Genomic DNA, 27,567 nt, shown 5'->3' on the forward strand with positions numbered 1-27,567 from the left:
TTCCTGTCTACAAGGAGTTTTCAAGGATAGTGAAAGACAAAAAATTTGTATGGAATAGAAGCTACAATTTAAGTACATACAAGGGTTTGCAGGAATCTAGAAGATCCTAACTTTGTAAAATCATCCCAGAGAAGGTGACATCTAAGCTCACTTTTGAGGAAGCAGTGGCAGGGAAAAGGAGATATTCCAGACTGAAAAAAGGCAGAATCCACAAGTTTCAAGAATTCACAAGTTACTTTTAAGGAGAGCAGACCAAGTGAACAGGAGGGTGACATAATTCAGAGTGGAAAGAGGCAAAAGTCAAATATATGGAGGAAAGAGTTGAACAACTATTGAGTGCCTATTGCATGTCAGGTTATTTCTCCCTGTGTCATAATTTTAAACACAACAATCTTGCCTATTTTACAAATGGCTTGAGGCCCAAGGTAGTAATGGTCAAAGGTGTTGGGGCACTTGAGGCTCCTAGAAATATTTTAAGCTAACAGGAGTATCTAACTTAAGGACCAAGACTCCTAGCCATCACGCCTATCTGATGCCAAGAGAGCTTTTAACCCCTCCACCTGCTGACGCATCTCTTCACAGCCTAAAAGTACCCTTCCCTCCCTTTTCCCCGCCCCGTGTTTCACCGTGCCGGAAATTGAGCGCCTAAGTACTTCCGGGGTAGCAAAGGTCGGCCCCGGCAAAATGGCGGCCCCCTTGGAGCTCAGTTGCTGGGGAGGTGGCTGGGGGCTCCCATCGGTGCACAGCGAGTCCCTGGTGGTGATGGTGAGGCCGCCTCGCGGACCAGGGCGCAGGAAAGATGGGCGGGGCCAGAACGCGAGGCTGGCTGGGCCTGGTCGCCGCTCTCCGCGGTTTCCTGCGGCGCTGCAGGGCCGAGACCGGTCGGGGCGCTTCTCGCTGCACCGCGTTGGGTTTCCTCCCATGGAGTCAAAAGCGTGGCTTGTGACCCCGCCGAGGCCTGGCGGGAGAGTCAAGGCTTCTCCGCTTGGCTGCGAGCCCTCTCACCCTTCCAAAGCTTTCTGGGCGGTGGAATTTAAAACCAAAGCAGGGCGCGCACGCGCCCCGCTCTGCATCTCCCGGACCTTTGGGGGAACAAAGTCCCCGGTAGCTGGGTAGCTGGCGCGCGCATCCTGGGGCTGGACCTCTGGAGAGGGACGCAGGCCGGGTGTCAGGAGTTTCTGCCTTAGGGCGACGGGGCTGTGAATTAAAGCTGCTCTGCAGATTTGCACTACGTACTCAGTCTAAATGTTTTATTACCGACTTTGTTTCAGGCTTACGCCAAATTTTCTGGTGCACCTTTGAAAGTCAATGTCATAGATAACACCTGGAGAGGTTCAAGAGGTACAGTGTAAACACACTTTTCTGCTTTAAGAGACTCCCCACTCCCCTCCCCAACCCCCATATCCAAATTTAAAGCTATGAAGCATATAGTCATGGACCTTGGGGTTTTAGTTTCTTCTTACCAAAACCTTGGCTGTGTGTTGCTTACGGTTTGGTCATTCTGAGTAATACTGTAAAGTACAAGTCAGATCAATGGAAATAAGGCACTGTTCTCTACAACTGCTTTGTGAAATTGCAAAAAACTTAAGATGACCTTGCTCATTTTGCCCCCTCCCAATGTACAATTGGTATGGTTTTTAGGGGACTGCAGTCTCTTCAGAGGAAATAGAAATGTTTCCTTGTATGTGAATTGTTTTTGATTGTAGGAGATGTACCAGTTTTGACAACTGAAGACAACATTGTTTCTCAGCCTGCGAAAATACTAAACTTTTTAAGAAAACAGGTGGGTGGTTCCTTTTGAAGAAGTAGATTGTTCCCTACATGTTACTTTAAAAAAATACATTGTAAGGTTTGGGGAATTTTTTTAAATTCTTTTTTTATCAACTCAGTAGACAATTGGAGATACCTCGGATTTGATATAAAAAGAGACTTGAGAATTACTGCTCTGAACCATGAGTTGTATTGTGATTTGAATATCATGTAGTGAGGTATACTCAATTTATATTTGCATGTACTTTTTGGATTTTATTGAAGTTTAGACACAGGCAGATTCAACGAAGCCCTTTTTATTATTACACTTATTGAAAGTATTATCAATTTAGTCACAAAGCTGCCACACAGCTTCTGCTGCATATGGCATCTGAGATCCCACCAACTAGCAACTATTTTATTTTTAAAAAGCACTTAACTGGAGAGTTAAAGTTAAATGTTCCATGAAGTAATGTATCTAAAATGTGTGAGCATCTAAAGATTTATATAATGTATACAAAATGTTTAAACATGTAAAGACTTTTATAAATACAAATGTAATTCGTTTTGCCAGTGCTTTTCTTGAAAAAGTAAATCTTATGTCAACAAAATTTAGAATTGCTCTAAATTGGAAGGATTTCTCTCTTTTTTTCATGGAGAAAAATGCAACCAATTAGAACTTCTTCCTTATTGTTAAAGATAATAACTTCTATTTACTGTTTGTACAACATGCCATGCACTAAACTAGGTCACAATCACAGAATAGCAATTAACAAAAATTCATAGCTAATATTTATTGACTTTATTGTGTGCGTGATGTGCTAAGAACTGTATTTGTATTAAGCAGCATTTGTCACTGAATTTGTATTTGTCATTATGCCTTTTAATATGATAATTGCCATTTTTGAGGAAGAATAGGAATCTTTATGTAGCTTCACTGTTTTGGGGATGCCTATGCCTTCTGAAGTTTTTTTGGTTTTATATTTTTTCATAGAAATATAATGCTGATTATGAACTCTCAGCAAAACAGGGGGCAGATACACTGGCTTACATTGCTCTGCTTGAAGAGAAGCTTCTTCCTGCAGTGGTGAGCATTGGTGAATATTACATCAATGTAGTGACCTACAAGTATACTGTAGTCTATTTAGAAGGAACGTAATGAAAAAGGCTTAAAGGAGGAAATTTACGTATTTTGATTCTCTCTTGTTACTCTGAAAGTAGATTCTATTGGACATTCAGCTAAGACATGAAACACCGTGAAAGATCATGTCATTTGGGAAATAAAAATAACTTGGGGAAGACAGAGTTTGTTCCTCCATGTATAGAATTTAGCTAACAATGATTCACAGAATCAACAAATATGTATTGAGCACATATGTGCCAGGCCTTGTTCGGGGTGCCTGCGATATAGCAATCAACAAATCCATATGTTTAAAATCTTGTTTTATCCTTGAGTCATTTATTTGTAAAGTTTTAGGAAGCCATTCTATACGAAGATATTTATCCAAAACTTTCACATTGATTAAATGACCTTTCTTTTAATAAAAGAACATGCTTGTGTTGTTTGTTTTGTTTTGTAGCTTCACACATTCTGGGTTGAGAGTGACAATTACTTTACTGTGACAAAGCCATGGTTTGCTTCACGAATTCCTTTTCCCTTGAGTTTGATCCTGCCTGGAAGGATGTCTAAGGGAGCACTGAATAGAATTCTCCTGACTAGAGGACAGCCTCCCCTCTACCACCTCCAAGAAGTGGAAGCTCAGGTATGGTTGGGATGACTTTCAATAGCAAGGTCCCTCCAGAGGAGGGACAAGAGAGACAGCAGAGATGAACATCCTAGATGCCTGCTTAGAAGGACTTCTAGAGCATCTTTTCTACCTTTAAGTTGTAATTTCATCCTTATTAGATATACAGAGATGCCAGGGAGTGCCTAAATCTGCTGTCACACAGATTGGGAACATCTCAGTTTTTCTTTGGAGATACGTGAGTACATTCCTTTTGAAACTGTTTTGGTGTGTTGAATGCATATAGTGCATGAGCAGTTGTTTAGAGCAAGTCCTCTTGCCCCTCCCCCTTTATGAGTTTTTACATTAAACAAAAGATTTAATGGATTACTGTAGTAAACTTGTCTCTATCCATAGTAATCAAACATTGACTTAGCATGCTGTATATGTGAATTTTTAAAAATATTTATTTGTTTATAGTTTATTGTCAAGTTGGTTTCCATATAACACCCAGTGCTCATCCCAAAAAGTGCCCTCCTCCATGCCCATCACCCTGAATTTAAAATATCTAAGACTATCCCCACCCTGTCTCCTATCTTTATATAAAGCTGTGAGTAAAGATGAATCTTTAATTGATGACTTAATTTTCTTCTAAGTAAAATAAATGTTAGAATATTTAAAAAATTGAAAAAAAACCCCACATTACATCATTTTTATATGCTAACGTGTCATAAACCTTCTAAAAGACTATTGTATACTTCAGAATTGGCAAATGTATTTGCGAAAAAATATTTTTAACATAATCCCAAGTTAATATTTTTCTATGTGTTTTTTAAAAATCCTTAATTTATTTTTAGGCCGTCTACCTTGGATGCCTATGTATTTGGTTTTCTTGCACCTCTTTATAAAGTACGCTTTCCTAAAGTTCAGTTACAAGAACATTTGAAACAGCTCTCCAACCTGTGCCGCTTTTGTGATGACATCCTAAATTGTTATTTCAGGCTTAGTCTTGAAGGTAAGCTGGCTTCTCTTCAGCTAATCTGCGTTTGCATAGGTATTTGCATATTCTCCTAAGGACAGATAAGCAAAATTCATGACTTATTAAAGCAGTTTGTATATTGTCTTTTAAGTGCTGAGTTACAGCACTTGAAAAAGTTTTATTTTTCCAACTTTATTCCCATGTGTTAGTTCTACTTTAGAGAAATAGATATTTTCCTTTTGTCTGTTCTTCAAGATTTTATACATTTCTTGCCTCTCATTCTTCTTTAAATATTGCCCCTTTGAAGTGGATCATTGTCTTCCAGAAGTTAACTACAGGTATTTATTGAGTCCCTGCTGAAAGATAGCATCTATCCTAATGCAAATGGGCAATTATTTTAAATGTTGCTTCTAGCATTTTCCTGCGTGAACAGAAATCAGCAGCAGATTGATTTGGGTGAGGTACACTCCCATGATTCCACTACTTGAAAACTGATTGCATCAGACTGGAGGTATTGTAAATAGAGGGCACCTGTCACTTAGGATATGCTACCTTGGGCATGTGGGCCATGTGTGTAAGTGATTGGGACACTAAATTTGTATTGGGAGAGTTGGCAGAAATTGTCCTTTTAAGAAAGAGCAGTTACAGGGGTAGCTGGCTTAGGGACAGTTTATTTTTCATGGTGGCGTATGTGTTTTTTAGAGAGGAGTGAGTCATGAAACTAAATAACTTTCAGCCTTGTTACTTTGGAGCAGTGATTACCAAACCTGGCAGGAGGACCAATGCACTCTTGAGTCCTAAGCCAGAGATACTGCATTAGAATCCCAAAGGGGTAGAGCCCAGGAATCTGTATTTCTTAAGTTCCTCCAAATACTTTGGATGCCTGGTTGGTAGCTGTTTGGGAGTCCCTGCCTTAGAAAGCTGTCCAGATAGCTGTGACTGAAGGGCTATTTGATATGGGTGGGGAGAAGGTACAACTCAAATTTGAGAAAGAAATGAGGACTGTTGTGCTCTTTTACTAATCACTTTGGCTAGTTGCATAACACTTGGCTGTCTACTTCATGGACAAATTTAGTCTTTTTGTTTAGGGTTTGGTTTTGGAGCATTACTATCCTTCTTAACTTTGCCTTTGAACCCATAATGGCTTTTCTCTTTGCTTGATTTTATTTATTTTTGGAGGGCGGTGTACTTGGGAGGGTGGATTGACTCAAAATTCTTTTCAGTCTAAACAGCTTTAAAGACTTTCAGAATTTTCTGTCTTTCTGATTTCTGTCCTGGCTTCTTAGGCACCTCTCCTGCTGGACAAGAAACAGTAGACGCAAATCTGCAGAAACTCACACAACTTGTAAATAAGGAATCCAACTTGATTGAAAAGGTCAAGTTTACTTCATTCATTATTTTATAATAGTTTAGTATTTTCCTTTCTGAAATTAATATTACAACTTTAATTGTAGATAGTTAATATGCATTGATTTTACCCTCTTATTTTTTTAAAGAGTATTTTTTCATAAAGCTGCTCAAATACACATTTACTACAGTCATATATAATATAGCGTTTCGAAGCCAATAGTGGCTCGATTACTTTGATAGTGGTGTTGGGTTTACTTTTACCACATAATTAGTATTTTTCAAGTTAGGAGAGCCAAAAGCCTGGCTTAAAAACAAACAAACACACTTCTTGCTTGTCTGTTTCTGTCTCTCAAGGTTAACACTTCTTGAGATCATAAGCACCTGTGCTCGTCCTTTCTTGTGAATCTTCTACATAAACTATTCTGTTTTTCGCCTTCTATCCTCTTGTCTAAATGTTGCCCCGTTTTTCATCAGAGTATTTTGCCACTTTGGTGGTGTTCATTTGGTGAGAGAGAGATACTGAGGAAGTGGGTAGAGAGAGAGCGGGCCAGTAAGGGGAGTTTCAAGGGTGATTCTAATTGGAAAAATACAAGAGAGTTAATGCATTTTCCCCCCAAGAGTCTGATCAACTTGCTTTTTTTCTTATACCAGTAAATGATACTTCATTCTTTCACTAACTAATGAGGTAATGTGGCCTAATAATACTAGCTAGCAGTTTTTGAGGTCTGAATAACAGGCACTGTGTTGTATGAGCTTTTGAGTTATCTCATTGAATCCTCACAGCAGCTGTGTATGCAGCTAATCCATCAGTCCTGTCTTACAGATAAGGATACTGAAGCTTTCAGAGTAGGGTATGTCACCTGCCCAAGGTCATTCAGCTGGTGAGAGGCACAGAGGGAATTTGAACCCTGGAAATTGGATTCTGTCACAGGCTTTACAGTTAGTCAGCTGCAAATGAATGAAATTATGTATCCGGTACTAGTAGTACTAGTAGCTAGAAACCTCTGTCACTCTCTAGAATGAGATTTCTGTTTCTTTTTATAGTATTTCATGTGTTGTTAGCACTTGAGAAGTGAGTAGGACTAAGCAGTAAAATTGTACAAGACCAGTATTAAAGTTTAGGTGGGCTCACTGAATGCCAAATTTGTCTTATTAGCCCAACCCAGTAAATCCCGTGAGAGGAGAGATATTGAGTATTAGGGGTGGATAATGGGAAGATTACTCAGATTGTTTGAGGCACTTAACTGCTGGATGAAGGCTATCCAGTACAGTTTTCATTTCTCTGTATGTGGCAGATTCCTATCATGACAGATAGGTAAAAGGAACCGTGAAATACCTACATATGCAGAAGGTGAACCCAAGAGGCCCTGTCACCGCTTTGTATGCCTCCATCTTGGGTCATCATCAGTATATGAAAGATTTCTAACTTTAAATCGCATTCTCCTTCCCACCCCTGTTTCCTATCTGCTGTTCAGTATGTTCAGTGTTGGCTACAAGACATAAGAGCAACAAATCCTATTGGCTACTACTGTTCACCATTTGCACAGAAAATCTAGAGCTTAAAAAAAAAGTAATGTTTGGGGAACTTAGTTCTTATAAAACAACAACAACAAAACCCAATTAATTGAAGTAGTGCACTAGGAATACTTTTTTCCATTGGAAAATTAAAATTTAATTTTTATACTCTTTCCTTTCCTGTAAGCTGCCTGTATCTCTGCTGAGACATTTCCTCTGTGCTTTATAAGAGCATCTGGTAGAGATAAGGGAGGGTTTTGCTCTGCACATACTAAAAACTGTAGAAAAGCCTGTTTATCAAGTGGTTAACGGTATGCTGTTTGCTGTTGGTTTGGGATCTTTGGTGGAAGCTGCTTTCAAGTCTTTTCTGAAGTTGAGCTGATAGAGAGCTCAGCACCTGGCTCTGAACCCTGGACTTGGTTCGTGGGGTGCTCTGGATAAAAGGTAACTTTGTAAGGTATGACTCTGTTCTTGCCATATACACACACACAGACACACACACACACACGTACATATATACACATACATGTTTTATTTATATATAAATGTACAAATTTTTATATATAAATAATATATATGATTATATGTATTATTTTTGCTTCTCTTCCCTTATGTTTATTTTCTTTGTCTCTTAAATTACACACATGAGTGAAATCATATTTGTCTTTCTCTGACTTACTTCGCTTAGCATAATACACTCTAGTTCCATCCACGTTGCGGGAAATGTCAAGATTTCATTCTTTTTGATTGCTGAGTAGTATTCCATTGTATATATGTAGCACATATATAGATATATGTAGCATTTTATCAGTTGATGGATATTTGGGACCTTTTCATAATTTGGCTTGTTGATAGCGCTGCTATAAACATTGGGGTACATGTGCCCCTTCGAAACAGCACTCTTGTTATCCTTTGGATAAATACCTAGCAGGGCAATTGCTGGGTCATAGGGTAGTTCTATTTTCAGTTTTTTGAGAAACCTACATGCTGTTTCAGGAGTGGTTGCACCAGTATGCCTTCCCACTGGCCTTTCTCAGTTGTAAATAATTCCTCTCCTGGTGTTTACAGGGATGCAGTGTCGTTCTGAGGGCAATCCTGAAACTCTTGGACATTTTCTCAGTATGCTCCATAGTAATTTTTTTTTTCCTAGAGCAGACTTAGAACTGAGCTGGTGTTTGGAATACCTCTGGATGAGGTCTAAATAGTTTCTCCTATCTGTCTCTTTTCCTAGCTTCCTGTGGTCTAAGTTGCAGCCTAATAAAAGAGTTGGTCTTTTTGAAAGGAGTACAGGTCATTTTCACTGAGGCAATAGGGTGTAGTTGAAAGAATAAGTGTTGGAATAGAAGACCTGTGTTGTAATTTCAACTTTCGATACTAGCTTTGCAACTTAATGCAAATTTCTTAACCTTTCGGAGCTTTGTTTTGCTATCTTGTTAAATAGGGAATGATTGTCTTCCATGTTTCCTTCCCAATTGTGTTGGGAAGATCAGGTGAGGTATTGTACATGGACATAATTAGTAGATGGTGGAGCTCAGTGTATCAGAAGTATTGCTTTTCCACTTACTCTATTAGAAGACCCCATAAACCCTGTGATATGGTTGAGTTCAGTGGAACATTCATTTTGAGGACTTGCTGTAATTCTGTGAAGACCTTAAGGATGAGCGATATTGCTTGTATACATGTACTGAGTTAGTTGGTATTTGATGTATGACATTTAGAATTCCTGAGAGATTATTTGTAAGAAAAAAGGTTTCTTGAGCAGTCCTGGCCCCATATGGTTCTGTACTCTTCTAGGCTATAGTTTGGATGAGGAGGTCACAGTCCACGTAAGTGGTGCCATAGCCATTAGTCACATGTACTTTTTGTACTTCCCACAGATGGATGACAATCTTCGCCAAAGCCCCCAACTTCCTCCTCGGAAACTGCCAACACTCAAATTGACTCCAGCAGAAGAAGAAAATAATTCCTTACAACGGCTGTCACCCTGACAGTCATCATGCTGCATTTGCATGCATCATGTCCAAGGTCATGATTGTTGCAGTAATCTCTTACACTAGTGTGTGGAGGCAAAAAGAAAATGCCATTAGTAGGTATAAGGGAGACTCCAAAAAGAAACTGTCTATGACATCTATTTTTTTCTTAATTAGGAAGCTTGTATTTTGGCCTGGCAGTGCACTTTAGCTAACATCAAAGTGAATGCTAAATCAACTTGGGGAACAAAGAAAATACATTGAACTGTATATTTAAAAACAAACAAACAAACAAAAACCTGCCTTAATCTTGGCAGATTTTTGCCTTTATTTCATATGTTGCAGACCAAAAGCTGTAATTCTGTTCTGAATGTGCACTCTTATTTATTCAAGTTATTTTATTAATTTTGTTTTCTTAGAACAGTTTGAATATCTAATATGTGGCTCTTTGAGGCTTTTTTCTTCTGTTTAGAAATTTGATGATTTTAGACATTAGGAAAAATGTAATAGTCCAATATTCTATTTACTTCAATAGAAAAGTCTATTTAAAAAGCAAAGAGGAATGTGCTTTTTAGTTATGCCCTCAGAAGTGTAATCTTTTAGGGGATTATACCATATATATGTATATGTATATAAATATCAAAGGTGGTCACATAGAATATTCATCTGACTATTTGCACTTCTGGTATTTGCTATGTGTACAATATAAGGTTAGCAAGGATGCTTTCAGTTTATGGGGTGGATGTGGCAGCTTTAGACCTGTGTATTTGTAGTACACTTTTAACTCTAGTATTCTCTTTCTTGGATTGATTTCAGGAGAACTGAGTATGTTGGTCATCGTTATTACTCCAGGCTGTTAAGTCTTACTGAAATTTGCCCAGTTGTCAGACCCTCCTCTGCCAGAGTAATAGAAGTACCTACTGTGTGCCTGGTCCAAGTTCACCATGCTTGGTTCAGACCAGTGTTCTTTCAGAAGAAGCCTATCATGTAGTCAAAAGCTTTATGGCAACTTATTATTTTCCATACAGTTTACCTGCGGTTGAAGGATCCCGTGGAATATGCAGAAATAACAGTAGTTTTTAAAGAACGTTTTCTACTTATGGGTTACTGAACTGTTGCAGGATTTGATGTGCAGGTGATTTTACTTAGAATAGAATCTTGCTTATTTTAGTGGCTAAGGTGCTCCTGCTGTCCTAAAACCACTTCTGGGGTTTTTAAAATATGGGATCATGTTTTTGATTAGTGTCTTACAAGATTACTATGGTGCTCAGCAAATCTTATCACATCCTGTGGAAACTCCCGTGTTAAGAAAAGAGCTTTGTAGTCAAGAGACGCCCCTAATTCGAGCTGAACGGAGAGCTCAGCTGTGTTTGATCTGCGTCCTCCCAGTTTGTTCTGTATTAGGTCTTCCACAGGAGTCTTTAAGTCGCTGTTAATATTTTTTCTTGAAAGTTTTAATTCAGTGAGAAACAAGGTAGTCTTCAAAATCTCGTTCATGTGTTTGGGTGCATGTAGGGAATCTTCTCGGTCTTTTGGCTAAGATCAAGTGTGGATGCATTTAGGGAAAGTAATGAGTTTCACATTACTTATATAATAGGTTTGTGTGTTTTGTATTAGTTTTCCATTAGATCCCAGCATTCTAAAATGTGTATGAATATTTTATATTGAAAATCATGACCATAGGACTTTATTGTCCTCTGGGATTGATGTATATTGGAGAAGGGTGGCTAAAAAATTAATCAGACCTCTATTTATGCTGTAGTTAGGGTTGGTCATTTTCAATCATGATTTATGTTAAACCTTCTTAGAAGCATTTGAAGTGGCCTAAAATTGTCATACACACGTAAAACAGGACAGTTAAAATTAGCTTTTGGAAAAATAAAGTTTTTTTTTTTCTTTAGAGCTATACAACCCTAACAGATTCTAAAGTCGGATCGTAAATTTAACTCCCAAGTTTCTCCATGGGCACAGTCCAAAGTAATAGTGGGTTATGTAAAAGTTTTCTGTCAGTAAAACTACTAATGCCCATGGTAAGAAAATGTGTTTAAATGTTTTTAAGAATGTGAGATCATGTTCTTTCGACACAGAATTCAGCCAGTAATCATACTGTAATGTTGCATGTGTTGAATGTTGAATGAAAACACATCATTTTAGAATGACAAGTATTTGTCATTTTTGAATAGAAAAGACAACTGTAAATATGATTTATTTCCTTTTGGTCATCCTGCTTTGAATTGCCTTTAGCCTTGCACCAGGTAGCCTATGATGTTTCCAGACTACCTTTCCTAAGATGCAAATTGTATTTAGGTAAGTGAGAATGTATATATTGGGCTACTTTGTCGAGCATTTTTGGGATCGGCCAACAAGATGCTAGGAAGCTATAACTGAGTATAAACTGCTCCAGAGATCAGCCACACATATAGGAAGCTCTTAGAAAGGAACAGCTTTACAGATTGGGCAGAGAACTTGTGATCAGCCTGGCAGGATATGCTTTGGACAAAGTTTGAGTTTGCTGAGGTAGATGGTCTATGGTCTTGAACAGAATACTGTGAGCTACTTTTCTTTTGGATGTGATGGTGGAATGTGATAAAAGGGACTATATTTGTGTTTATATTTGTTGCTAGTACAGTATTAGCAAATTGGTCAGATAATTCCTATAAGATAAAGATCCCACATCAACAAATTGTCATCAGTCATCCATAAGACCCACCATTTCTTATAACACTAAAGTTAACCCTGTAGAGGGCAATGAGGGTTGTCATTCCTTCACAGTGGTTTTTTCCCCTACAGGGATTGGCAGTGACAAATTCCAGCTTAGGCTGTTTGCATTATTTGGGGGGTACTATAAAGTTCAAGATTTTTACAATAAATCCAAACATTTTGATTTCCATTTGTAATTTCTATTCATTTAGTATTGCTAGATATATTAACATGAAGGAATAAGGGAACTTACTTCAATAACAGCTACATTAGAGTATTCAGAAGCTGCAAAAGTAGAAAATCACTAGACATCAAAAGAGGCAGAGATGGGTAACAGTGACAGAATCTCAGAAAACCAATTTTTTAAGGTACCTTCATGTGATAAAAGTGGTATTTGAAGTCAGCAGTATGTTTTTGTAGAGCCTCTTGCAAGAATATACACTCATCAGGCCTATTAGATTTTTTTGACAGTTTTTCATAAGCTGTCAAAAGTGTTAATGATCCAAGCACAGTATTTAGTATTCAGTTTCAGACAAATACATAATGTAGATTAAATATAATTTATTTCCTTCTTAATTTTAAAGAAAGAAACAACTCAGGTTTGTAATGAATGGTTATCTACAGATCTGTTTTGCCTTACCAGAAAAGAAAAAACAATAACCTAAAACGAAGAACTCCTTTTCTCTATAAAATATGCAATGATTTGTATATTTGTAATAGTATCATTTTCTTCCTCTGGTACCTGGGTTTACTTTTATGGAAAAATACGTTGAAAAAAGTTGTTCTGTGTCTTCATGCGGTAGTCCTTTGTTTTGCTGTGTTATCTCTAATTGCACAGTGTGACAAGATAACACTAGGATCAGGCTTTAATGAAGAAAGTGCAGTCTGTGTTTTGTTCTAAGCTCATAGGGATTTAGTAATTGACTTTATCTTGGTTTGGTTATTTATATAATTGAAATCCTGAGCAGAGCCACTAAGTATAATTTCGGTTATGATTGTCGCCTTTTGTATATGTTGTTGGCATTAAGAATTATCTTTTGCCTTTTTTTCTTGTTCAGCCCTGGGGAATACACATGTGCTTTTCAGCATTTTCATATTTCTTAAATAGATGATTAAGAAATTCATTATTAATTACATAAACTAAAGGTTTCTAATCCTTTTATCCTCAGAAGTTTAATTGAAGTGTCATTGGAGCTTCAGAATGCTGATTTACATTGAGAGGAAGGATAAGTTTTGTTTTAAGGGTTTGCAAAATATTTTAGCCCAGAACTCTCGTTGGGATGTAGTGTTTGTTCAGGGCCCAGGTTCCCAGCCCTAGACTAAAAACCACTGTGATTGAGGTGAAGAGGTATTCTAAGAAAAGGTAACTTCGAGCCAGACATGTATAGGAAGGGGAATGTTATAGGAAGGGGAATGTTATGATAGAAGAGCATTCGTAGCAAAACAAAGTCATTTCTTTAAAAAATTTACAGAAGGGGCATCCGGCGGGGGGGGGGGGGGGGGCGGGCTCAGTCGGTTGAACGTCCAACTTTGGCTCAGGTTGTGATCCCACAGTTTGTAGGTTCGAGCCCCTTGGCGGGCTCTGTGCTGACAGCTCAGAGCCTGGAGCCTGCTTCAAATTCTGTGTGTGTGTCTCTCTCTGCCCCTTCCCTGCTCACGCTGTCTTTCTCTCTCAGAAATAAAAAGAACATTAAAATTTTTTTTTTAATTTATAGAAAAAAAGTCTTTTGTATCCTGATTATTAATCATTTGAAATTATGCTGTAAGATTTTTAAAAAACATCTTTTAGTTTCTTGGAGAAGTAGATGTGTTTGGCCAGATTATATCATTATTATGTCCACGGAGGGTTCTGTTGTCAAATAAGTTTGGGAAACACTGGGTTAGACAACGTTAAATTCCTATAGCCTTTCTGAACCTTTGAAATGCTATTGTGTAGTCAGTCTCCAACAAGGGTCTGCATTTTATACACTATTTTCCTGATTTATTGTATGTGGTTTTTGGTGTGTGTGTGTGTGTGTGTGTAAAGTAGGTCTTGTGGGATTTTTATGCTGAGAAGTATACTTAGGGAGAGGCTGTCCTGGAGCGTTTTTGATTGTTTGTGCAAATTGCAAAGGTTACCTGTTGTTACGAGCTGCTCTAGTGGGTGCTGAGAAAATGGGAAGACAGGTCAGGACTCCCTTGGACCATGAAGTTGAGAGAGGAGTGGCCCTGGGTTTAAACAGTTTGGTTATTTAGTCACATGTGAGGCCGCTGGTCACTCACTCAGTCCCTCTGCATGGAGGTGTGACCTGGTCGTTCCACGTGTTGGTGAGACAGAGGGAACCAACTTGGAATTCCAGAACAATTTTCCACACCATTTTAGCTGTGCTTGAAAAGTGCCAAAAAAAGTGATGGGATTGATAGCGCTAATGCCACATACAAGTTGGTGATATTATACATATATATGTACACATGTGCACACATGCACATATGCATGGTGTTGTAGAAAGTTTACAGTTGCGTCAGAGACAACACAAAAGAAATTTATTATTTTCAAGCCCTGTTCTAGAACTGTAGACATGTTCCAAACAAGGATTGTATATATGTGTGTGCATTTTCTAGGATGAGGGTTTTCAGTTTTCAGCAAATTCTCAGCATAAAAAAAAAATTTCAAATGTTTGTTTTTGAGAGAGAGAGCACAAGCAGGGAAGGGGCAGAGAGAGAGGGAGACACAGAATCCAAAGCAGGCTCCAGGGTCCAGGCTGTCAGCCCAAAGCCTGACGCAGGGCTCGAACTCACAAACCGTGAGATCGTGACCTGAGGCAAAGTTGGATGCTTAACCAACTGAGCCTCCCAGGTGTCCCCTCAGCACTATCTATAGCCTAAAAACTTTAAACATCACTAGACCTCCAAATTTCAGAGCACCAAATTTTAATCTCCTTTCAAAGTATAAAATCAGATCTTGAATAGAGCATAAGGATGCTCTGTTTTTCTCTGAAATGTGTACAGTTGCATATTTGGAACTCCATATTGTGGTTATATATTTGATAGAAAGCTGGACTTTGGTTTTGAGTTGTGCTGTAATGGTGAACATCTAGCCACGTGAAAAGCAGTTGGATCTTTGTTCTGATTCTTCAGGTTTCCTCATGCACATTCAGAGAAATGCCTTTTAATCATTTAGTTTACGTGCCCCAGGTTGTTGGAAATCAAGAAAAATGCCAGGGTTTGCGTCATTCGTCAGCGAGTCATGCACTGTCGAGAAGGGTGTGCTGGCCCCTCATTTGGACTCTTGGCTACTTCTCTTGCACTGCTTGTGTCTCTTTCTTGGAGAAGGAAGGCTGTACTCAAGCTTTTATGTTAATTGTACAAAGATGAGCTTTATTCCTTTTCTGATTCGATGTTTTAGTTTGTATAATGGGCAATAACATGTTTCCATTTTTCCATACTCATCTTGAAATGGAAATATGAGGTGTTTGCAGTGTAACTTGAGCTTTGTAGAAGATTGACAGCAAAGAAGATAAATAAGAAATTTTTCTGATTCGATGTTTTAGTTTGTATAATGGGCAATAACATGTTTCCATTTTTCCATACTCATCTTGAAATGGAAATATGAGGTGTTTGCAGTGTAACTTGAGCTTTGTAGAAGATTGACAGCAAAGAAGATAAATAAGAAATCTATGTGTACACATGTTGGTTTTGTTCCACGAAGCCTCTCTTTGGTAAATATTTTTAAATATCTGTCATACTGTACAAATTACTATAGTTCTGTTGTAAAGTAAACATCTTAAGCAATGTTGGTCATAATTTAAATATTCTAGTCATGCCTGGTGTGAATGTATTTTACTCAGAGACTATGTATAAATACCCAGAAGTGGTAATGATGATCAATGTTGTAAAGAATTTATTCTGATCAGTGAGGAACTGGATATAATGTCAAAATAGCTATTTTCACAATAAAATCTCAAATTGCCTAAATGTTTATTAATTTTAATGTTAACGATTCCTTCAGGCAAATATTTCCATTGGGAAGAATTTTTGAGTGGTTGATAATGGTTATTCAGTTCTGGGACTGAGCTAGATGGGATTTTAAATGTTCATTCTTTCTAGGATACATTGAGGTAGTTTGTGCTCTTTTTACCCTGAACTCAGGCAGCTTAGAGGACTGCTTCCTTAGCCACTGGTATACAAATGACTCCGAGGGCTCACACAGTTTTTCAGGGCTACAGTTCATCCCTTTGGCCCTATAAGTTTCTTTAAAATTTTCCTTTTGCCTACCTAGATAGCCCAGTGATGTTCCATGTAATTGAATGGATGACAAATACAGAGAAAAATGCATTTTAGTGAAGGACTGGGGTCAGCGTGTGCTGGGGGAAGATATTCATGTTTTTGTTTTTGTTTTTGCTGCCCCACCCCCTTTTATAAATGGGGTAGGATATGTGGGTATTGAGAATTCTTTCAGAGCTTTGGTCAAGTAAGGGCAGTTTCCCTAAGGGTGTGAGTGCCTTTATTAGTAGAATTAATTTTTTTTTTTTTAAAGAGAGAAAGAGAGTATGGGCCGGGGGAGAGGTGCAGAGGGAGAGGCATTGAGAGAGAGCGAATCTCAAGCAGGCTCCACGCTTAGCACAGAGCCCAACATGGGACTCGATCCCAAGACTCTGAGATTATGACCTGAGCCAAAATCAAGAGTCAGACACTCAACCGATTAAGCCCCCCAGGCACTCGCAGAATTAATTTGAGTATAACTTACATATAATAAAATACATCAATCCTCCAAGTAGAGCTGTCAGTTATATAAGTATTTCTCTCACATGAAAAGCTGGCTACATCATTGTTGATACTTCTATCCCCAAACAACACAAATCCTAACTGCATATGAAGTTTAGGTTCTAGGTGAAAGGTTCCTTGGTAAATTGAAGTGATTACTAATGATCACGGGCTTTCTGTAAGAAAGCAGGAAGGATGAGTATCTACTGTGGAAAATGGAATTCTTTTGAGGAAAGAGAACTATTTGGAGTTACAAAGCTGAGAATCACGGAACAAAGATCTTCAAATATTTTCATTCTTAATTGCTCAGCTCAGAGGCTTGACTTTGGTCTGGGATTGTCTTGGGTGCTAAAAACCTTGTGGATGACTATTTAGTAGCATGTCCTTCAATGGCTGTAGCTACAACATAAACCGTGTTCTACTTTTCCTTTGTCACTAAATAGCAGCTGTCCATAAGAAAACTTTTAAGTCTTGCCAAAATGGAGCTTGGCCTAAGTGACTCTCCATAGGAGAAACATTGAGATAAAGGGGTTCCAGTAAGATCACTCAGTGTGGAAAAATATGTTTGAGACAAGCACGTATGACAACAAGAAGGAAATGGCTGTGGAGGAATGGAAGGGTTTGTCTTACTCAAAAGCATTTTGTAGTGAAGTTCCTCATCGTAGAGCAAGGGGAAACTAGTCCCTTCTTGATCTGACAAGAGCTTCAAGAAAAAGAATGAGAAACCATGGCCCATTTCTGCAGGTATATTACTCAGGCTTCTGGAATGCACTGGACATCTGTGATGAAGACACAAAGACAGCTGTGCATCATCAAAGACATTTCTAATTTCTAACACGGCCAACTCGAGGCTCCAAAAGTTGTACTTTGCCAAGTGAGACAGAAGCTATTATATTTATCCTACTTTTTGTAAGCAAATGAAAGTAATAGAAAAATTTAACATTTATAAATACAATAAAGGATTGGTTCCTCAGATCCTACTTCAGGGAAGGTGGTCTTTTTAAGAATTCACATTTTGAAAAAGGAAATCTGGTAGAGAAGAAAGTATGGCACTATCCAAATATCGCAGGTGAGACCAAACAGATTTCAGTTTTATGTTAAATGCATGAAGCAAACTGACTTATCTGAAGACCCTCAGCTTGTGCCTATTCTGATATGTGTCCCAGTTTTCTCCAAGAGAGGGGAAAATAGCCTTTTTCATTTAGTGAACATGATTTAGTTTGTTTTACACATAACATCCAAATCCCACAGTCGCTTCTGCTAATAGAGGTCAACAGGTTTAGAAAAAGGGGTGAAGGGATATAGTAGATGTAGAAATTAAGAGGAAAAAAACCCAAGAGAAAGGAATTCTCGATACGATGTCATGGGGGCTCTGGGGAGGAAGATGCATGGAATGGAGAAAGACTTTTCAGAGTAAGAAAGCCCAGCTTACCACAATATACCGACTGGTGATTGTGAGCAGGGACCTGATTCTTAGTCTGTCTTCTGTTCACTGCAGTGCAGGGCAATGAGAGGATCTGAAAGTAGGAACCGTTTTATATGTGTGGGTTTTGGGGTTTTTTTTTAATTATTAAAATTTAAAAGCCACACAAAAAAACTCTCTTATGAACAACCTCTGTTAACATATTGGTATCTGATTTTTTGGTCTTTTATTTTCTATATACACACATACACATATACCTGTGTGTACTGTAATCCCATAGTACATACTATTCTGTAATATACTTTCTCATTTAGCATTTAGAATATCTTACTGGTCATTACATATTCTACATGATTTTAAAGGCTATGCACAATTTCCTTTTTTTAATTTTTATTTTATTTTTGAGAAAGAGTGGGGGAGGGGCAGAGAGAGGGAGAGAGGATCCCAAGTAAGCTCTGCACTGGAAGTGCAACCCAGTGTTCAGGGCTTAATCTCCTGAACCATGAAATCATGACCTGAACTGAAACCAAGAGTCAGATGGCCAACCGACTGAGCCACCCAGGTGCCCCTATTTATTTAATATGTGTTTCTTTGATAGCTTATAAGGTTGAGTATTTCCCCATATGTCTACAGTCCATTTGTATTTCTTCTGTAAGTTGTCTAGTCATCCTCTGCATAAAAGGCAGAAGATTTCCCTTCTCTGAACCCTGTTTTCTTAGCTGTAAGATGGGGTTTCCATGTGGTCTGAATGGGATAGCACACTGCACATCCAGAATACGGCAGACACTCAAAAGTATTATTTCCCTTCATGTTCTCTCCTGGAGGGTGGAGATTCTTTTCTTTATTGAATCTTAGCATGGTGCTTGGAGCATGGAAGGAGCTCAAAAAGTTTCTGAGGAAGGAAGAATAGATGGGATTTGAAAACATTTTGTGCATAGCAGGAAAAGGAGTGAGAAAAGCTGAAGCCAAGATCCAGTGAATCAGCAGTGAGAAAACTGGTGGCTTCCTCAGAAGCTTGCTATTAAAATGGAAGAATTTAAATTTTATTCTTAAAACTCTACCAAGAAACAGCTTCTTACAGTCTGAAATGACTGAAGGACACTAAATTCCTATACTCATCTAAGTAGGCTTGTAAACTAGATTTTTTTTTTGTAAGCAAGAGTATTTTAAGTATGCTAGGACAGGTGACTAAAGGAATTAATAATTAACTTTTTTTATGAAGTAAATGAATCATCAATGAATTAAAATATGATTAATCTTAATTTTCACATGTTCGATTTTCCTAGACTGGGAGTAACATATAATAATAATGTAATCATTTTTTAAAATGTTTATGAATTACAGTGACCCGGAGTGGTGGTGCCTCAGATGGAAGGAAGAAGATTGGTCGTAGGTCTTGTTTTATTCAACATGTCCTGTGACTGTGGGGGAGAGGGAGTCAGTGGTTTGTTAATGAGATTTGCAGATGGCTTTAAATCGAGAGGTATTGTAAACAGCAGGAATGACAGAGAAATGATACAAGAGGAGCTGGAAAGGTTGGGAACATGGACAGGAAATCAAGTGACTCAGGCTGCAGAAATGCAAGCCAATATGACATGTGGGGCCAAATATGAAGAAATGCAGATATGCCATGAAGGAGACAAACATAGAAAAGAGTCATCTCAGAGGAGGTTGCGGGGGGGGGGGGGGGGAGGTACTAGAGAACAGGAGAGGTAGGAAGCAGGAACCAGTGGTTGTTGAATGCCTACTATGTGCCTCAAACTATGATTTGGTACTTTCTGGTTGATTCCTCCCTTCCTCCCATTCTTCCTTCCTCCCTCCCTATTCTATACATTATTCACTGATCTTGTTACTCATGCTCATCATGATAAATATAAGTGTACTCTTAATCCCCTTTATCTATTTCACCCATCCTTCCGCCCCCACCCCGCCACCCCACCACCTCCCCTCTAGCCATCACCAGCTGTTCTCTGGATTTATGAGTCTGTTTTTTTGGGTCGTCTCTCTTTTTCTTTGTTTGTTCATTTGTTTTGTGTCTTAAATTCCACATGAATGAAATCATATGGTACTTGTCTTACTCTGGCTGACTTAGTTCACTTAGCATTATACCCTCTAAGGTCTATCCGTGTTGCAAATGGCAAGATCTTATTTTTTTTAATGGCTGAATGATATTTTGTTATATTCATATATAAATCTTTTTTATCCATTCATTTATGGATGGACACTTGGGTTGCTTCCAATAGCCATAATCTGGCTATTGTAAATAATGCTGCAATAAACATTGGGGAGGGAATATATCTTTTCAAATTAGTGTTTTTGTTTTCTTTGGAAATATAAATTGGTACAGCCACTGCAGAAAACACTCTGCAGGTTGCTCAAAAAATTAAAAACAGAATTACTATATGATGCAGTAATTCCACTACTGGGTATTTACCAAAGAAATGAAAACACGACTGTGATTTCTTTTTGACCAAGGTTAAACAATTCAGTACTGTGTAAGAAATAGAGCTTTTGAGGATTACTTAGGCACAAAATCTCAGTACTTAAACAAAAGCTCAGCCTCCCTCTGTTGATCCTAATGGTTGTTAGAGTGTTACAGGTTATCAGAGAGCATTGGGAAAGTCGCCTGGAACTCCAGGAAAGCTCTAGTAGGAAAGGTCATTTACATTCCTACCTGGGCATTTCTTATTCACTGGATATTTCTGAGAATCGTTGGCTCAGTTTTCTGCAGGCTATCCTAGTTGCCAGCAGCATGATAGGGGCACCACGGAACCTTTGGTGAGTTAGCACAGGAGTCCAGCTTAAGCAAAAATAAGATGCCTGTCTCATAGCGGTTACCCATGAAGTAGTCTGTTCCTACCAGCCATGCCCCTCTCCTCTCTTCCAGTGTCCTTATGTTCAGCCCTAGTAACATACAGTTCCCATCACAGCCCTTTGCTTGGGTGTTCTACTAACTCTTATCCTTCTCTCTTGCTATAAAGGCCTAGCAATCATTTGTGCTTCCTCTAGATGTCAATAAATGAAATCAGATTTATTAGTGATATTGGCCTAATTTAGGAACCTCCAACTTTCTTTTAATGGAGTCACTACTTCTCTTTCTCTCTCTCTCTCTCTCTCTCTCTCTCATTTACAAGGGTCACAGTGGGGATCCCATGGAGATGAGGAGGAAGAGAACCAAAATATTGTAGGGAGGACAAACCCTAAGCAGCAATGTTCAATGTATTCATTCCCCATCCTGAGGGCAAGACCAGAACACAGGTGCAAAGTATATATTGAAGGTGTGAGTTGGAAAGGAAAGGTGTCAAAGATATATTCATTCATTCAGCAAGTATTTACTGCATGCCTCCTACGTTCCAGCCACTGTTCTTGGTACTCATGATATATCAGCAAACAAAACCCTGCCCTTGTGTTACATTCTAGCAGGGGAGACAATTAATAATGAATCTAATGAATAAGGAGGTTACATAATATAGTACAAAATGATAAATGCTATGGAAAAAGGAAAGCAGAACAAGGGGCTGGGAGTGCTAGGGTTGGGGACACATGACAGTATTAAATATGTCAGGGTAGGCTTCATTGAGAAGAGGACGTCTAAATAAAGACTTGAAAGAAGTGTTGGGTTAGCTTTCTGGATATCTGACAAAGAGCATTTTAGGCCTAGGGTATAGGTGATGCAACAGTCTTAAGTTAGGGCTCATCTGGCATGTCTGAGAAACAACAAAGAGGCCAGGGTCTCTGGAGCAGAGTGAGCAAGGCAGAAAGAGATGAACTCAGTGAGCTAAGGGGTGGGAGCTTGTAGGCATTTGTAAGTATTTCGCTTTTACTCTGAGCCATTTCAAGGTTCTGAGTAAAGAAGTCATGTCACTGATTATTTTTCAAAAGGATTACTTGAGCTATGGTACTGAGAATGGACAAGTGTATAAGCAGGAAGACAAGTTGGGCGTGTGTTATAGTAACCTAGCCAAGAGATGGTGGCAGCTCAGATGGATTAGGATGGTAACGGTAGAAGTAGTTAAGAAGAGACTGGATTTTGAATGTAATCTGTGGGTACTACCAACAAGATCTTGTGGCTGTTTAGATGTGGGTTATAAGAGAAAGAAGTCAAGGGCAACTTTAAGATTTTTGGCTGTGAGCACTGGATGGACTGGGTTGCCATCAACTGCGAAGGGAAGGATGTGAGTAGAACAGTTTTTGAGGGAAGGATATGAGTAGAACAGCTTTTTTGGTAGTTCCATTTTTGACATGTTGAGTTTGTGATATCTATTAAACATCCAAGTGGAGATGCTGAGTAAGCACTTGGGTGGATATAAGTTTGGAGTTCAGGAGATACAAATTGAAGAGTCATAAAGATGCTATTTAAAACCATATGACTGAAAGCATTAAGGATTTAAGTCAGAGAAAAGGACTAAGAACAGAACTCAGGGACATTCTGAATGCTATGGGACAATGGAGAGCAATAGCAAGAAGTAGCAAGGAGGAAAATCAAAAGAATGTGGCATCCTTGAAGCCACATGAAAAATGTGTGCCAAGGAAGAGGGAGTCATTGACTGCAGTGAATGTGGCTGATGGGTCCCGTAAGACTGAGGGGGACTGAGACTTGACCATTGTAGTTAGCAAAATGGGAGTCATTGGTGATCCTGAGGAGCAGTTTGGATGGAGTGGTTGTTAGGGGTAGGTTCAAGACAGACCAGGAGGAAAGGAAGTGGGATTAGAAGAAGCAAATGATAACTGTGATACCTGTAAATAGCATGACAGGGCTGGGAAAGATATCTAGAGGTAATAATGCCTTCCCCTGCGTCCTTGAGCTCCCATCAAGGAGGCAGCCACCTATTTATTTATGTATATTTATGTATAGCTGCAAATCAAGTCAGCATGCAGCCGGCAGTGTTGCGCTAGGTCATTAAGAAATCTTCCCCATTAACAGATCCAAATGGGGTTTACAGAGTTTGTCAAGGGACTTCTGATTTATTACAAAAATATTGCCATTTGAAACATGGCCTCTTTTTCACAATGATGAGCTAAATTATTTTCCTTTGAAAATACGGTCTAGCATATTAATACTTTATACTTAGTTAAGCCAGGTGATAAGGAGACCAAGTCAGTCGTAGGGGTATTTTGTTTGGAGGATTTCAGCTTCTGTGGTGTAGGTAATAGAATTTGTTTCCTCTGCCGAGGCCTGGGGCCCAGAAAACTGAGCCCAAATGAAGTAAATCTGCATCTTTATTTTCCATTTGAGCTACTTAATGACTGTGTGCATTCATCAGGGTGCAGGATGAGAACATATTTGAAAATTAAAGGGTTACCACTATAGAAAGCAATGAGAATGCTGTGAGAAGCATAAGTACGTATTAGGAAAAATGTAATGTTTTAAAGGCACAGACTAGTTTGAAAACAACCCAGAAGCCTGGGTGTCGTTTTCTCTCTCACCCGTTCTATCTTGTCAGTCTCCTACTCTCCTCTGTTCCTCACTACTGTTATCACTCCAGTCTGAGTGGTTCTGCTCTCCCATGGCCTTTTCAGTAGTGGGTCACTGCCACACATACATCACTGGTGTTTCTGCTTCTAGGTTTGCTCCATACTCCATACCAAACCATTCTCCATATTGTTCAAGAGTGTTCTTTCTAAAATGCAAAATGATCATGCCTCATTCTTGCTTAATACCTTCTTAACAAAGCTTTTTTTTTAAAAAGAATAAATAAATAAATTTTATTTTATTTATTTTTTAGGTGGAAAAAGGCTTTATTCTTTTTTTTTTTTTTTACCAATAGTTTATTGTCAAATTAGTTTCCACATAACACTCAGTGCTCATCCCCACAAGTGCCCTCCTCCATGCCCATCCCTCCCTCCCCCCCACATCCATCAGTCCTCAGTTTTTGTCAGCATTCAAGAGTCTCTCATGGTTTGCCTCTCTCCCTTTCCCCCACCATTTCCGCCCTTCTTCTCCCCCTTGTTCCTCCGTCAAGTTCCTCCTAATCCTCCTATACGTGCAAACATATGATATTTGTCCTTCTCTGCCTGACTTATTTCGCTCAGCGTAACACCCTCAAGGTCCATCCATGTTGCTACACATGGCCAGATTTCATCGTTTCTCATTGTCATGTAGTATTCCTTCGTATAGATAAACCACATCTTCTTGATCCATTCATCTGTTGACTTAGGCTCTTTCCATGTTTTAGCTATTTAACAAAGCTTCTTAATGTAGCTTATAAGACATTTGATCACCTGGTTTAAGTTCAACTATGCCCCACTTTCTGTCCTCACAATTGAAGATCCAGTGACCAAAACCACTAAAATCTCCAAATTTATCTCATCTCCATACTTTAAGTCTTTGGATGAGGAGGCTCCAATGAGTAAGAGAAGAAGGCACAAAACCAACTGAACAAGACTAAACAGAGAATTAAATCTTCAAGCTCCATTAAAATAGAAATGGAAGGGAAGTCCTTCATTTCAGTATTCATTATATTCAAATTATACTAGATGTTTCTATTTCCGCTAGTCTAACACAGGTGTGTAACAATGCTGCAACGGTGAACATAAATCATTTGTTGGTTTCTTTTCTACTTGACTTTGAGAACTCTCATGGCTCAGGCCTTGGCCCTGTTTTTACAGTTTAGTCACTTTACACACCCACTTTACATGCTCTCCCTTGTTTGTCTTTTCCATTCCATGGTCTTTAAATACCTCTTCTGAGATCAGATTTCTATCCAAAGATGACCAAAGGGTCTTCAGCAATCTCAACATTTTATCTAAAGCCAAACTCTGATCTTCAATGTACCAAAATCTCTTCCTCTGCTAGTTTTCCCCACGTCAATTAAATGTCACCTAAATTACTCCATTGCTGAAGTCAGGGATCTGGAAATTTACCTCTTTTTAGTTAGTGAGAAAACCTACTAATATGCCAGGCATTGTCTCAAGTGTTTATATATAATAACCTGTTCAGTCCTTTTAACAAATATGTTAGGTAACTACTATTATTATCATCCACTTTATAGATGAGGAAACCAAGCCACAGAAAGGTGAAGTAATTTGCTCAAGGTCCCACAGTTTACTAATGGTGGAACTGGGATTCAAGCTTAGACGATCTGTCTTAGGAGTCCATGTGCTTAACCTATACACCAACTGTTACTCTTGGCACCTTCCTCTGATTCAACCCTACATCCAACTTATCAGAAGTGCAATTAGTTCCACGTCCAAAAATGTCCTGAATCCATCTACCTCTTTCCATCACAGTTGCGACCACCAACTTTGGCCAAGACTGTCATAATAATTCCTGGGAGATCTCCAGTTCTACTCATCTACTCTGCCGCAGCTGGCCAACCCATCATCCTCCCCCAAGAAGCAGGTCTTAGATTAAATATGCATTTCCTAAGAAGCCTTCTTTGACCTCCATTCCTGAATCTCATCATCCCAATAATACCTTCTCAAATCACCCTATTCTTTTCTATTATCATAAATTTCAGAGTTGAAATTCACATTTGTGTCTGTTTTTTAAAGTAAGTACCGTGAAAACAAAGATTTGTTTTATCTTCCACTGTCTACCCTGTACTTAGCACAGAGTCTGGCCTTTAGTAGGCAGTTCCTAGTATATGGATGATGGATGGATGATGGATGGATGGATGGATGGATGGATGGATGGATGGATGGATAAGTGACTAACATCGAGTAAGAAGTGATGTTTATTTTATGTGTTCTAATGAAAGTACAGTTACACTTCTTAATAATGAGCTAAAAGGAGGAGGCCATATGAATTAGTGAAAAATATATAGTGTATGGTTTTTTAAATAAAATGCAGTTTTATTGTTTCAGTGAAGGACATTGTATAATTCTAGTAAACATGCTACCCATTGCTTCCACCCCTGTACTCCTTTCTAAGAGATTCCATTCCTAGCCTCATATCCCTAACTCAGCTCATTGGATGAGAAACTGACCCAAGACTCCCTCTTCAGAATGTAGAACCAGGAAACTGAGAAACAGATCTTTGAGTTAGAACTACATTCATTCATCCTTCAAATAGGTATTGAATGTCTAGAATGAACTGATGGTTGGGGATATAATGAACAAGACACATCTCTCCTTGAAGGCGTTAATAATTCACTGGAGAGAACCGATGAGTAAACCTGCTACTGCAATTCAGCATATTAAGTGCTATGACATGGGAATTACCAAGGAATATGTAGGAGCTCATAGGAGAGGTACCTATGCAGTCATGGGAAGGCAGGGAAAGCTTCCTAGCAGAAGTGATATCTTGGCCAAAAGAAAGCTTAATAGACTGAGGAGAGAGTAGGGGTGAGGGGAAAGGGTGTTCTAAGCATGGGTTTCTAAGAACAGAAAATGGGTGTAGTACATTCCATCTGTGTGCATGGGTAGGAGACATTACGCTGAGAGGTGACTGTAATCTCCATCACGAAGGCCCTTGTCAGCTTTCAGAGATTAAACTTTATCCTGAGGGCAGTGAGAGGCCTGAACATGGGGTTTTAACAGAGGGATGATGTGTTCAGATTTGTACTCTAAAGAGGTCCCAGGGGTCTCAGTGGGGAGAACATACTGGAAGCAGAAGGACTAGTTACTAGATTGTTAGAGAAAGCCAGACAGGAAATGATAAGGGCAGGGATAAGGTGGCAACTGTAGGAAGAACAGAATGGATGATGAAATTGATATTTAGGATCATGATGAGTGAGGGATTAAGGAAGGAAGGACATGCGCAGGTTTAAGGCTCAGGCAGCAGTAGATTGTGAGGTCACCTTCGAGACAGGAGGTACATGAGGGAGCCCAAGGAAGAGGTCAGGGCTGAAGACACAAATGTAAGCCTCCTCTCCCTAGAATTAAGGTAAGCTTTTGGGGTTGATATTACCCAGTGAGTTTGTGGAACGTGAGAAGAGAAGAGGTCCATGGATGGAATCCTAAGTAACTCTACTATTTAAGTAGGTGGTAAGGAAGAAAAGCCAACAAAAAGGATTTGAGAAGATGTGTCCTAACAGCCATTTGGGAACCCAAGGAAGAGTGATGTCAGGGAAGCCAATGGATAAGACCCTTTCCAGAAGGGTGTAAGGACTGTCCCTGCTTTAACAAAAAGACCAAAACAAGAACTTCAAAGTCACTAATTTCCTGGGATATCTAACATAGGAGCATTTCTCTCAATGAAGTAAACATTATTTCTAACTATCTTATTTACAGTGTTCATCTGTTTGTCCTTAAGAATGCTAAGATAAGCTTCTTTGTAGCCCCCTAGCCTAAAACCTTAGAAATTCTCTAAGAGTGGAGTCTGGATTCATGAAGGTTTTCTGAATTTGGTCTTCAAATGTTATTACGCATCGGTTCGAGAAGTGCACTTGAATGTCAGAGTTGAGAATGTGGAAAAAAGGAGACATAAGGAAAATTTATTTTAAAAAATGTTTTTCAACTTTAAGAAAAGCA

General features: G+C 38.9%; 1 protein-coding gene across 4 annotated transcripts; it reads left to right on the forward strand.

Annotated features, from left to right (window-relative positions):
• Positions 1-683: 683 nt before the first annotated feature.
• MTX3 (metaxin 3) lies at positions 684-27,143 on the forward strand. Of its 4 annotated transcripts, none has more exons than XM_039247473.1 (9): positions 684-765; positions 1,272-1,341; positions 1,707-1,783; positions 2,744-2,836; positions 3,330-3,512; positions 3,656-3,732; positions 4,331-4,488; positions 5,739-5,827; positions 9,195-11,181. In XM_039247473.1, exons 1-9 carry the CDS (start codon positions 685-687, stop codon positions 9,303-9,305), a joined length of 939 nt encoding a protein of 312 aa, XP_039103404.1. In that variant the 5' UTR covers position 684; the 3' UTR covers positions 9,306-11,181. The 4 variants fall into 4 exon arrangements, with proteins under 4 accessions (XP_039103404.1, XP_039103405.1, XP_039103406.1 ...); XM_039247474.1 differs by lacking the exon at positions 5,739-5,827 and adding an exon at positions 4,867-4,963 and having other exon boundaries at positions 9,195-9,240; XM_039247475.1 differs by lacking the exons at positions 5,739-5,827; positions 9,195-11,181 and adding an exon at positions 27,076-27,143.
• The last annotated feature ends 424 nt before the right edge of the window (positions 27,144-27,567 follow it).

Source organism: Hyaena hyaena, unplaced genomic scaffold (assembly GCF_003009895.1).
Source record: "Hyaena hyaena isolate Hyena2069 unplaced genomic scaffold, ASM300989v1 scaffold_299, whole genome shotgun sequence".
In the NCBI taxonomy this organism is placed as follows: Eukaryota; Metazoa; Chordata; class Mammalia; order Carnivora; family Hyaenidae; genus Hyaena; species Hyaena hyaena.

Bases quoted from the DNA above. Each gene is read 5' to 3' on its own strand.
- MTX3 (XM_039247473.1), top strand. From the start codon at position 685: ATGGCGGCCCCCTTGGAGCTCAGTTGCTGGGGAGGTGGCTGGGGGCTC. The intron at 1,342-1,706 runs GTACAGTGTAAA...TTTTGATTGTAG, and splicing joins CACCTGGAGAGGTTCAAGAG to GAGATGTACCAGTTTTGACA. The intron at 3,733-4,330 runs GTGAGTACATTC...ATTTATTTTTAG, and splicing joins CAGTTTTTCTTTGGAGATAC to GCCGTCTACCTTGGATGCCT.